This window comes from Haemaphysalis longicornis, unplaced genomic scaffold, assembly GCF_048455015.1.
Source record: "Haemaphysalis longicornis isolate Haplotype H1 unplaced genomic scaffold, Haemaphysalis longicornis Haplotype H1 scaffold_2, whole genome shotgun sequence".
In the NCBI taxonomy this organism is placed as follows: domain Eukaryota; kingdom Metazoa; phylum Arthropoda; class Arachnida; order Ixodida; family Ixodidae; genus Haemaphysalis; species Haemaphysalis longicornis.
Window position 1 is genome coordinate 111736492 of NW_027526295.1, and position 13506 is coordinate 111749997.

Below are 13506 nucleotides of genomic sequence, written 5' to 3' on the forward strand. Positions count from 1 at the left end.
ACCGCGAAGGAACTACCGGAGGCGAAAATCCAAGTGCAGACGCCGTATTTTGTAGGAGAGATTAGCGCTGCCGGCATGGCCTGTCCCCTTTACGACCTGGTTCTTGGCAACATTCCAGGTTTAAGGGAACCTCACGATCCAGATCTTGACTGGGAGTACGGAGTTATTGGCGACAGTGAAACGGGTACGAGCAGCCTAGGGCGAACGCTGCCTTCGGAACCGCACTATCTGTTTTCCGCCGTGGCAAGCGCTGAAGCCCTGCAGGACATACGCTTAAGAGCGCCACTACTCCGGCACCCTAACCTCAACCGTGTAAAAGTAGCCCAGGAACATCGTGAAGACCCCACTTTGACGTCTATTTACAGGAAGGTTGGAAAGGAGTCTCCCTCTGCAAGAGGCCACCAATACACTTTCCTCGAAAGTGAGGACCTCTTGTATCGGGTCTGTCGCCTTTCAAATGGAAATGCGTTCAAGCAGACAGCGATGCCCCAGACCTTCAGAGAGTCAGTCCTTCGAGCCGCGCATGAGCGCCGCATGCCTCGACACGCCGGCATTTGGAAGACGACTTATCGGATTTTAAAAGAATTCTACTGGCCGAATTTGGGATGAGATGTGAAGCGTTTCGTGCGATCATGCAACGTCTGCAACCGGAAAACGCCTGAACCGCAAGTTACTGCGGCATTTCTGCTCAACGCTCCCAATGCTGCAACTTGCTTGCAGCACACCGGTATCGCAATGGAAACGTGTAATCAATTCCCCGACAACCCAGGAGGTGATGCAAGCAGGCACGATACACGATCCAGACTTCGACACCTGGATACGCAACCTTGTTTCTGGTGGCATACTCCGTGCACCTACCAGAGAAGCCGACGCCACAAGGTTTCCCGCAAGTGAACAGGCGTCCAGCAGTGTTGTGTTGTGCGGGCGCGTGTGTAACTTGAGGGTGACATAACGTCTTTCATAATTGTTAAGTGACTGCATGCTGTGCGTGATTGCATTGTTATCAGTGCCATTTTTTTTGCCCTGCCTAGAGATTAGTAGAATAGTTGTTTGGTCCGCTAACAACTTTCTTAAGGTGAGGGTGATGTGATGAGTGGCTCGGAGGGGGCACAGGGAAAATAGTGGAAGAAGATTTCACTCGCGCCAGACACCAGGCGGCCGCTGGAAAAAAGACACCACAGAGAAGAAGAAGAGGAGGGCGTGGTGCGAGCAAGAGCTGCGAACCCGGGAGGCGCACGGCGACCGAGACAGGGCACGGTTGGAATGGGCATTCCCACTTCGGACGTCCGGTCGACGTGCCGTCCGCTACGAGACCGTCACCATCGGTCACCAAGGCGAGCTTTCGCCTGGGTGCGGCTCGGCCACGAGTGATCGCAAGGCTCTGCCGCGTCGTCACGTTCCGGCTCGAGCTAGGGTTTCTGCTGCTGGAAGGCCGACGTTCGTGGTGCGTCAGCGGCCCCATGCTACTGCTCGGACCGCCGGGTTGCTAAGTCCTGGCCACGACTTCCGGGCCTGGTGTGCTTGGTCGCGGAGGTGTTCCGGAGCGTCCCACACCAGCTCGTTGGCGACCTGTCCGTGAAGCGGCCGGCCAAGTTTGCGACCCTCACCCTCGACGACCACTGCACCCCAACAAGACATACCTGTGAGCCGTGCTCAACGCAACTGTTTTGCGGGCCTAGCGACAGCCACTGCCGGGGAAATCTAACCGAACGCGCTTTGCGAACATTTCTTTTTTGAGTTACCTTCATTTCCTTGAGTGGCTAAATATGTTGTAAATACATTCCGTCCTGTTTGTGCGTCCGACATTCCTCTCATTGGGTTCTGCACGATCCTAGGGCAACAATAATAATCGCACGATAACATTGGAAGCCCTACCGTACCCTTCTGTCTTGTGAACAAGAGATAAATAGGTTTTAATTTTTGCCTGTAAGATTTCAGCTTTATATTTTTATATACTGCCGAAGCTGCCGCTATCAGCATGTACCTTGTACAATGGGGAACCTCAAAACCTTTCCTCAAGAGTTGATTTTGAAGGCGTGTTGAAGTTATTTATATTAACTTATTTTAGGCTGGCGGGACGGGTAGTCTATTGGAAGTGTCAGTATTTTATCTACGGTGATGGGCTGAGTATATCGGGAGTGATATATGTTTGAAACGGTAACTTTGTCTGAAATAGGTAGTCCTGCAGCCAGGATCCAACAATAATACTTTACTGAAATAAAGCCATCAACGCACACTCCGCCGGTTTTCCATTGGGACGAACCAACTCAACGAGCGAGGAATACGCATTAGTTAAAGGCGCTCTTTTGTTTGTTGGAAGACTCAACATCTGTCACTAAACCGTGCCTCCTGCAGATGGTATGAAATGTGAGTTCCTGACCATGCGGTAAACAATTCGTTCTTGCTTTCTATATCCTAAATTGCTAATTTGGTTTAAAAGTATTTTGCATACAAATTGGTTGTTTTTCATCGAAAGTTGTAAAGCCCGCTACTGTCTACCAAAAACAATACTTGACCGGACACACTCCTGCTTGTCTGACGTACAATAAATTTAATGCCATTGCACTCTGCCCGGGAGGTTGACCGGCCAAGCACGGCGCAGTCCAAAGAGTGCACACAACAAACAGGTTTTTTATGTGCGATCGAGCATACCACCACCTAAGCTTATTCTAGCTCACAAGCGCGAATCTGTCCTGTTTCGTACCATAGAATATCGTAAATTCAGAGCAGACGGGAAGTTCGCAATATTTACAGCTTCACTCTGACCAACGTAGCCGTCAATAATAATGAAACTTGGCGCTACCCTTTAGGGCTGCCTTGCGGCTAATTTTCATAAAGTGGTTTTGAGGTGGTTTCGATTAAAAACGAGCAACAGCCGTTTACTCTTAGCGTACTTCCTACGTAAATTACTGTGTTCTCAGCAGACTGAACTGCTATGTACCTAAAGATATATTGAAAAATAATTACATATTGAGTGAAATGTTGCGTAATGTAAAGTGATATCAGCAGCAAATTGTCGTTTAGTCCGTTTGGGACGGTTTCAATCGCCACTTTCTGTAACTCACCCTCTGCAGGTTACCATGTATAGACGCCAGACGTGAATTCTGAAGCATACAAAACTTCAATCTGAACTAATATTAGCCAATAATTTAACTCAGGCGTAATAGTGAGTAGATTATGTTTATCTGATATAAAAAGATCAGTTGATCTATTGGTAAATAGATCAATATATCAGTTTTATCGGTCAATGTCAGTATGGCTTTTTTTCTCAAGGTTCCTAAGAAACGTTAGGAGCTACGGAAAATTCACTAGAAAGTTGACGTTGCCGCAACGTTCAAAATTCTTTTGCCGATGCGACTCTCCCCACCCACTGAAAAAGTTTCAAACACACGCCACGCGCAGCATCAAAAGTAAAAAATAAAATCTCAAACAAATAATAAATGGCATTCGAGGCGGAGAAGCCGGAGATTCGTATTTCGAAGGCATGGGTGGCGAAAAGAGCTCATACTCGGCCAATATATTTTACTTCTGGTGGAAACAACTGGATTTAAGATCTGTGTATAAAACTTTACTGATGTAAACAGTTTTACACCAACATAGAGGCATGCATGCAAGCGAGCAACATTTGCAATTACTTTTCTAGCCAACTGTATTCTCAAAGCAAGTTTTTCTTTTTGTTCTCTAGTGTGTACACTTTATTGCCGCGGTTTTCTCAACTAATCCACGTTTTCGTGCCATGGCTGGCTAGCTTTTTGGCCAGCTACAAGAAACGGAGAAGACTAGATCATACCTGCAGCTTCTTGGTAATGTGCACGCCATTTGCAAATAGGCATGTACAAGTACATGCATACGCTAAAAAAAAAACGTACACACAGCTATCCAAGCCACTGTCATCACGACTGGATGCTCAATAAACTGGAGAGGTTGTGTATTTTTCAGAAAGTTTAAAATATTCCCAGGACTATCTTTTCGTTTATAGTATATACAGGATCACCAGTTCACCGAGTTTGATTTCAAGCTACCCTCACGCGCGACAGAAACGGGTTCGCATGTGTGACCTTCATTATGGTAAGAGCGCCAGTAGAATTTACAGTGGGAGTGCGCCATTTTTTTATTTATTGCTATCGGCCCTGTGTTTATATAGGCTTAACTTGCATCTCGAGATTACCTGTCGCATACTTTGCCGCTTTTCCTACATGGCCTCGCTTCACCAGGAATGTCACTGGGGTGTTTTTACATGGTAAATATGATTCAAGTATCAAATAATTGCTTTCGACATAAACACCCTTATCCAACCCCAACGTACTACCTTCATCAATATGAATTAGACCAATACAATAACTTAGGTATTTTGTTACAGTCGCCTCCAGAGTGCCAATCATAATGAACATATTGCAGGTGACAGGAAAGGAAAAAACCTCCCTATAAGAACTATGCGATAGGCCAGAAAACGTCGTATAACTATTGGTAACGTTTTCATTAGGTTCGATGCTTTACTTGTATCTGATATGGTAGAGTAAAAATTGTCATGCCTAGATTTTTGCAACCTTCCAATTACCCGTGGCTGCTGCTCCTGCAGATTTTTGCCCGCAATGAGACATTTCTGTTACCTTCTCTTTCCTCCGAGCCTTTATTAAGCCCGTTGCTCGCTCGGTGAACAAGGATGTTGAGTAGCGTTGACTCTGGTTCCTAAGCGGCTCCGTACCAAGCCAGAAGTCTAGTCCGAAGTGGTCGCCCTGAAAATACAGCGAAGTGAAACGAAAAATAGCGGGCCGCGAAAATTCACTCTTCTCAAAGCCTGATTACGCCTTGCACAAAAGACTAAATAGCAGCACAAGAAGTTCTAGATTTGTTAAGGTAAGCGCGGTAAGCAAATTGGTTCAAATCGAGTTTTTGCTTCTACGGATAATTACATTCTCCTTTAATACCTCTTAATCTGTAAGATATAGGATGGAGCTTCGGGTGAACGACTTTTATATATTACTTACTGTAGAAAGAGAGAGAGAGAGAGAAAAAAGCAAATTAAGCGAAGTGCCTCCCAGTGGAAAATCTTCTGAAACAAAGTAGGCGTGGTTATCTCGAGTCAGCTAGACCTTACAGGGGCGCCATCGCCGCCCTAATTTTTCGCTTTCCGCAAGGGAATCCGCAGCTAAACGTTTGTAACGGCAGACTATCTTCCTTCTCCCGCGGGGCGAGACAGGATCCTGCCCCTATAAAGTCACTCTAAATAGCTCCCGCAGGGAGCTATGAGTTGCGCGGCTTTCCGCCATCTTATTATCCGGATTGCTGCGGGAAAGCCGCCCGTCACGCGTGTAGGAGCCGCGGCGCCTCGCTTCGGACGGCGACCGACACGCGTTGGGGGCGCATCGGACAGTGGCGCCTTTGCGGCTACCATGCGGCTACGCTGGATTCATACAAAGTCTCTCACGGTGCTGCTGCTGCTGCTCCCGGTCGTGGCGCGGTGCCGCCCGCGTCAGTGGCTGCGCTGCAGCAGTAGCGGGGGCTTGTCTACATGGCATGGATAAACAGAGTGACGTCATCACGCTGCCGCGTGGAAGAGGGTCCCGCAGCTCTTCGCTTACCTGCGGTAGCTACCTGGAGAAACTCTAGGCCCTAAGAGACCACTGCACCCTATTTCGGTGTGACTGGGAACCACCGGTGAGGTGCTTCTCATAGCCACGGATAGAGGCCACTGGCAGGTATGAGAACCTAGAGTTCCTGTACATCACTCCCCTAGGGGAGCTATATACAGGAACTCCATGAGAATCTAGAGTTCCTGTATATCGCGTTGCGAAAGAGTTGCGCGTCTGATTGCCACATGCCGCGGGTTCTTGTTCGACAGGAAAGCCCGCTTTCAGTGTTGCGCACAGGACCTCGTATTCAGTCAGTTCTGCTCAACTGAGCATCGGTGGTTGTGGAAGCGGCGGCAGCGGCGTTGGCTCATCTGATAAGCAGTGGTGAATCGTGCGCCAGTTTTTGTCACTCCTCGCCACTGCCACTTGCGCGGCGGCCTGCATGCGAGAGGGGTGGCTTTCCTGCACGACCTGGACCTCACTATGGCGGATGGACGCGCAACTCTGCTCCCCAGGCGAACTATATGAAAGAACTGTACGAGAACCTGCTCCTACCCCTGCATGACGCATGACGTGCAACAGGGAGACAAAAGCACGGTGTTGCGCAACTTCTCTGCGAAAATCGTCGGCGGGCGCGAAGACAGGTCGTTCCACTAGCTGGCCTGGACCGCCGTGTCGGAACTGCTCAGCGCACCCTTACATTGCTTGTCACGAGTAAATAAAAGCGAAATATTCGAAGAACAGTTCAATAAAAATGAGATATTGTATTATAATACAAAAAGCGCAAGAATCAAATCCCATCAAATAGAGAGCGCGGAAGTGTGGCGCACTCGCATCGTCCGGGGAAATACGGTGAGGGTTAAAGGGAGGGGTGATTGTAATGGTGCACCACCCTGCGTGTAAAGGAGTGAAACTGAAGAAGGTGCCGCGTGTGCGCTTGCTATCCGTTAGCCTGGGATGGTCCTGTAGTATCTAGGGCGGGCCACCTGAAAATGCGTCAGTACGTCTTGGTATGCAAGTAGATCGTCTCTGGGTGATCGGGTACGGGGTGAGGCAGTAGGTCGTCTCCCGCTCGGGTTATGAATCCTCAAGCTGCGTCATCGGCCACCTCAATGATCCCGGAACCCGGAAGAGTCAATGACCATGTGACTTCTACCGTCAAAGATGGGAGATTTTGAGTGATAATTCTGCGTACCAGTGGCGAGATGAGACCATGGCCGTCGTCGTACCTGAGATTACAATCGTGGGGTTGGGCTTCGTGACAGAGCGAGTGGGATTGCCACATTAACTGTCATTGCAGGGCAAGTGGTGCAGACTGTGAGAGAACACATCAGGTGGCCATTCGGCCAGTTAAAATGGCAGCCGCACACTCATCCGTGTGACGCTGTTCAGCCTCGTTCGCGTATAAGATGTCTGGTCTTACTGCAGGCATCGTAACAGGTAATTTGCTCGTTACGTTATGCGACCGGCATGACCCACTGGGTGCGTTATGGGCGGTAGAGGGCGGGCGACTACTTGAGGGGAATAGCGTGGGGTAGGGTCATTTCTGAACTGGCATAGAAATGTCATGAATTCCGTGTTGGTAGAGAATATTGAGACCGGTTAAGGTTGCTCAAATTGCATGCAATTTGTCCTGAGAACGTGCTCCTCCATGAGGTCCTCGGCCTTACTATAGATCCCTAAGGGGCGTAATGTCCTAGCGCAGGAGTACAGCTGTTTCTGCAGTGCCGTATTGTACGATATTCTAACGAATCTATTGACTTTCTGTAATTCAGTACCACTGGAACAAACTTAGGACGTTTTATTACTGATGATTAAATAACATCGCGATTACCACTTAACGCATGTTCTCGTGTTAGTGGAGAATTTCTTAAGATGAAGAGAAACCACTTGCAGCGACTTAACACATCAAGGATAGCCATTGAATTGCAGACAGTGCCACGCAGAAAACGAAAATGCATGCCAGAAATCGAAGTAACAAACACTTGAGAGCCGACAAGAACCATCCATAGCACTTTGCACTAGCCACTTCGACCACGCAGCGAGCCGTTAGAGAAATCAATCGACATCCCGCCGGAACGCGATTCCAATGATACCTGGCAAACACGCGGGCACGAATTTTTCCTCAAAGTATGGGCTTTTGGAGACCCCAGGTGGCTAGGCCTATTTGGAACAACTGACGAGTACGGGAGCGATCGCAGCGCTTCCGGCCCACGGCGTAGCCTGCCCCCCCTCCCCCCTCTTGCTGCCTTCCGTACTCGAGCTAAGCCTAAGCATGGCCGATATGGAGCCCAGCGCAACCGCCCGAGAGGACACCAACCATGAAGACAACCAATGCACAGACGAAAGGAAACGAACGCCGCAGCCCTCTCCGCAGGCGAAAGAGGTGACACCGAAGACGGCAACGTGGGAGATCGGTTCACCGTGGCCCGCAAACGCCGACAACCGCCTGTCAGTCACCGATGGCAACAACCATGACCGTGGGTCACGCGCGCTCCAGGAACCAAGAACAGGCATGAAAACCCCGACTTCCGCCGCTTCCCACTTCTAAATACAAGCTCGTCTTGCGTCCCAGAGAGGGCCGGAACTTCGTACGGTAAGTGGGGAAGCCACCACGTCGCTCGAGCAGTAGGCCAGTCGGCCCGCCTCATCGCAACCAAATTTCAGGCACTTACGCTGAGAATTTGTGACGATCAGAATATAGCCGTGGCCAGCACGCCAAACGAAGAGCTGACGGACCGCATCCGGCAAATCAAGTCCATTCAACTGGGCGATAAGATGTATCAAGTGACCGCGTACGTGGAAGCCCCTGACAAGTCATGCAAGGGCGTTGTCACTGGCATCGATAGTGGAAGTCATTCCGAAGAAGTCATTCCGCCGGAAATGTCAGCAAGTGTAATGACAGCGGCCAACTTACGCTCACCGAGAATACCCATACTTTACGTACGCATGCTCCGTAAGTCCAAGGCCGCTTTGATAACCTTCGACGGTCTGGTATTCCTGAGAGCAATTTATTATTTCCGAGGAGGGCTGCGATGCAGGCCCTACCGCACGCTATGCCAAATATGCAGCCTCTGCCTCAAGACGGGACATAGAGCGGACGTCTGCCCCACGCCGGAGAAAACCCGATGTACAAGGTGCGGACACGAAAACCCACAGGAGGCACACGACTGCCAACAAAAATGTGTGTTGCGCGGAGAAGCACACCCGGTCACGGTCCCGACCTCCTCAGGCAGACAGCGCAAGCCGTTTGACAAGTCACTCCTGCTCCGAAACGCCAGAAATATCAGCAAGTGTAATGACAGCGGCGCCACGACTAGCGGCTATCGTCAACCCAAAGAGCCAGTGTTATCGCAAGTTGCTAAGATGGCTAATGCAGAACGAGGACGATCACCCCGGGGATCTCTGAGGAAAAGAGACAAATCTAGAGACAAATCCAGAGACAATTCGAGAGACAAGTCCAGGGAGAAGTCCAGGTCCAGATCACAAAGCTGCCCCCGCGCGAAGACACCCAGGCATGATGGCAATGAGCTAGCAAGAAGCGGCCACGAACTGAAACTCAGCTCACGCACCCAGGCATCGGAGACAGCGAACACCAGAGGGACTACTGTTACGGCTGGACCCGAAACGCCAGCGCCGAAGGAAAGCTGGGCTGAGCGGCTTTCCATTCCTCCCGCCTTGCATACCCACATCGCCACCTTTCCTCCACTCCCCACAATACCGACGCCCAACTCATCCACAGATGAACTCCCTGCTAAGAGCAACTTCGCCACTATTGCGCAGGTACGAGAAACGATCGACGACATATAGCCCGAACACTTAGACATGAGACGACGGCATTGGCCGACGAAGTGGCACACTCGCTTTTGCGTCAACCTAAGTGCGAGCTGCAACAAGATAGGCAACGATTCAAAAACAATATGCAACATTACAGAGAGCAACTGAAACAGGAACTTCAACAATAAAGGCAGAATTTTCAGGAAGAACTCTTCAGGAAGAAGAATCTCGCCGACGAATTTAAGCAACATATGCAAGACGAAAAGTAAGCAATCCGCTACGCCAACACCCATAGTCGCAGCCGGATGAGCACGCAGGATACACGTGATGATACCCGAGTACACCCATACACACGCCCTCGCCCTCAATCTAGCACGCAATAAACCATGGCTACACATAAAAAGAACAGACAAAACCGATCCGACTCTGGTAGTGGAACTGTCGCAGTTATAGACAGAAACGCTGAAGCCTCACGCAATTCATGTAGGCACAAGCACACATACCGGATATATTGGCATTACAAGAAACATACGTGGAAACAAAATTAGCTGGTTAAAGCAGTTTCGTCTGCGCAGGCTCCCAGAACACTCCTAATAAATTGGCGACACTGGTTTCAAGAAAGTAACAGTAAGAGACCTCACGCTCAGCACCGGACGTATACCGCACGTGCTCACTGAAATCTTACCTGCGTATAGGAAAATGTCCAGCTTCTTTGTACTCAACTTTTATAGTGCGGCCAAAGAACGGACATACTTATTTGACCGACGTTTCACGTACGCTTTAAAGTAACCAAAGGAAAGCTAATCATTTTAGGAAACTAATGCAGCCCAACCAACATGGAGTTATGAGAAACAAAACCCAGAGAGCCGGCGGGCAGCTCTAACTATTGCACAGCAAGGCGTGACCATCCTAACTGACTCCACAGCCGACACGGGAGGGTAGCAGTGTCAGTCGGGACACGTGCCCGGACCTGAGACCCGTCAAAGATCTAAGGTACCAGGGATGGCGCAACCTAGGCGAGAGCCTAGGCTGTGATTATAATATTATAGAAACTGAACCTATTGACCGCGAACGAAAATCAAAGAGCGCAAAGTAAACATAACCGACTGGGGCAATTCCCTGGAACTGCGTGAGCTCCAACGTGATAGCGAGCCAGGTGACGATGAAACAAATGGAGTAACTATTCCGGCATGGGTCCTTCATCTCCAAACAGACTTACACAAAGCAACCAAAGTTATAGACACGTCCCCGGAGCAACCGGACGTATACCGGCACTTGATGCACCTCTGGGATTCCCGGAAAAACAAGCAAAAACAATAGCGAAGCACAAAAGATAACAGAAAGCTCAAGCAGAGAATAGCCGCAATACCAGCACAAGCAGAAAATTACGAAATGGAACTGCCCCTAAATATTTGAAAAAAACTTCTGCATTGGCATGCAGAAATCCCTCGGCACTGGTAAAACGTGGGCGCTGCTTAGAACCATTATTGATCCTAAAAAAAAAACAAGAGCAACGATCAGCAAAACTCTTCAAAAGATTCTCAGACAGACACTCGGGGACGAAGTAGCCATTATCGAGGAGCTAAGGGTCACCTACGTAGGCGCTTGCGCCACACCGTCCTACAAAGACTATCCACACGCGGAGACCACGGAATTAGACACGGACATAACAGAGCAAGAAGTCAGAGCGGCATTCCACCGGAAAACAGGAAACACTGCGTCGGGGAAGACGGCATACAAACCATTTTCTAAAAAATCTCTACGACACGTCGATAAAGGTACTAACCGCCTATTATCAATACCACTGGCAGGAGGGAACGCCAGCACAAGAGTGGCGCCACGCCGATATAACCATGAGACCGAAACCGGGCAACCCACCGTCCTTAAATCAACTCGGCCCATGTCCCTTACGTCGTGCGCGGGAAAGTTGCTTGAGTCTATCTTCTTAGCCAGACTTCAACCATACCTAGACGAACACGCGCCAATGTCGCACACACAATGTTTCGGTTTCGACCTGGGTTATGCACACAGGATGTACTAATACAAATTAAAGAAATTATTGATCGAATGAACAACACACAAACAAAAGCCATACAAGCCTTAGATCTTAAGGGCGCTTTCGACAATGTTGCTCACGATCTTATACTCGACAACCTCGCAGGAACCAAGTGTGGCCGAAGAACGTACAACTGCGTACGAGCATTCCTCAAAGATGGCACAGCAACAATAGGGGGGGGGGACATTCGCAAAGACACCATCCCTCTAGCAGGGAAGGGCACGCCACAGGGGTCGGTTCTTCCTCCAATGCTGTTTAAATTAGCAATGAGCCGACTGCCCTTCCCCCCGTTCTACATGCAATACCCGGAATCAGGCACGCGCTGTACGCGGATGCTATTACCATCTGGGCCACCAGCGGCTCTGATGGAGAAATACAAGACGCCGTACAGGAAGCAGCGAACGTCACCCAACAGTATGCAAGGGCAGGGGGACTAACCTGCAGCCCACAAAAATCAGAACTGCTCATAGTCAGAAAAGGCCGCCGGAAAACCAACCCACCACCATACATTACGGTCCCTGTCGAGGGCGAGCCAGTTAACAGAGTAGGCAGGCTACGGTTGCTAGGGCCGCATGTGCAAACGAACACAAAGGCCACGTGCCCACGTGCAACTTGGCAGTACTGAAAAACAAATTAATGAAATATTCTACACGATTAGAAGGATACCGAACCTCCGGCAATGGCCTTAAAGAAGCAGACATACTACGCATTGTGCGGGCTGTAATTATTAGCCACATAACCTATCATGTACCTTACCACCGACTTACCCAGGCAGAGACAAAGCAGCTGGACACCCGAATCCGCACCTCCGTAAGGCGGCGACAGTCATCCCTGTCTACGCCTCAACGAACCTGTTATTACGATTAGGCCTGCATAATAACACGATGGAATTAATCGAAGCACAAAAATCAGTCAATTGGAAAGATTGTAAATCATCCCTACAGGAAGACACGTCCGCCGACAACTAGGGTACTCGACTTCTAATTGATTTGATTGATTGTGGGGTTTAACGCGCCGACGCAACGCAGGCGATGAGGCGCGCCGTAGTGGAGGGCTCCGGATTAATTTTGACCACCTGGGGTTCTTTATCGTGCGCCGAAATCTCGTACACACGGGCGTTTTTGCTTTTCGCCTCCATCAGAAAAGCGGCCGCCGCGGCCGGGAATCGAACCCGCGACCTCGTGCTCAGCAGCGCAACGCCTTAGCCAGTGAGCCACCGCGGCGGGTACTCGACTTCTAAACTTGCCCCTCGGGAGTTCAAACCAATACCCCCGGAAGTTAGAGCGAGAATGACAGTATCACCCAAACACAGAAATATGCATCCAGAACATCATGGCGGGAGGTGTGCCGCGCGGGCTAATGCTTTGCACCGCATATACGGCAGTAACCCCGACACCCTCTATACGGATGCAGCAGACTATCAAGCCATAAATGCCAAGGTGGCAGCGGTAGCCGACTGGAGGGGTGAGACGATAACATCAGCCACCATACGCTCCGGGAACAGCACGAAAGCGGAAGAGTGTGCACCAGCACTCGCTGTCAGCACTCGCTCTTCAGGGAACCCAATAAATATTACAGCCGACTCTCAAGAGGCATGCCGAAATAATGCGCAAGAACGTATCACCCCGACCACCCATCATATCCTGCAGCGAAACCGACACATACCACCAGTCCGTCTAATCTGGACACCTGGGCATGCGTGCTTCCAGGCAATGAACGCGCCCATGCGGTAGTCCGAGCCCTCACCCTCGTTGCGCCAGTGGAACATCAACCAAAACCAGATAAGACAGAAAGACACTCACAAACACATATACTACAAGACTACAGACTCTCCCGTAGGACCCTTTCTCCGCCACACGCCAACTCACCCGTGAAGAAGAGGCTGCATGGCGCCTGCTACAGACTAAAACTTTTCCTAGCCTCTCTCTCCGGCACAAATTCTACGCTACCATATACCCAGACAGATGCCCATCCTGCGGAGGACACACGACTATGTATCACTCCACATTGGAATGCCCCAAAACCCCGACCTAATTGCCTATATCCAGCCTCTCCAAATCCGGAAGGGAAGCCGCTCTTTCCAGCTCAGCCTTGGACGAC

The 13506-nt window shown here is 50.0% G+C and overlaps 1 protein-coding gene across 1 annotated transcript in view; it reads right to left on the reverse strand.

The window, feature by feature from the left end:
• LOC144168224 (arylsulfatase B-like) overlaps positions 1–13506 on the reverse strand; it is a 103054-nt gene that overhangs the window by 34526 nt on the left and 55022 nt on the right. The window contains exon 5 of the mRNA XM_077697256.1: positions 4611–4736. Within this exon, the coding sequence (XP_077553382.1) occupies positions 4611–4736 (126 nt within the window). The remainder of the gene's footprint in view (positions 1–4610; positions 4737–13506) is intronic.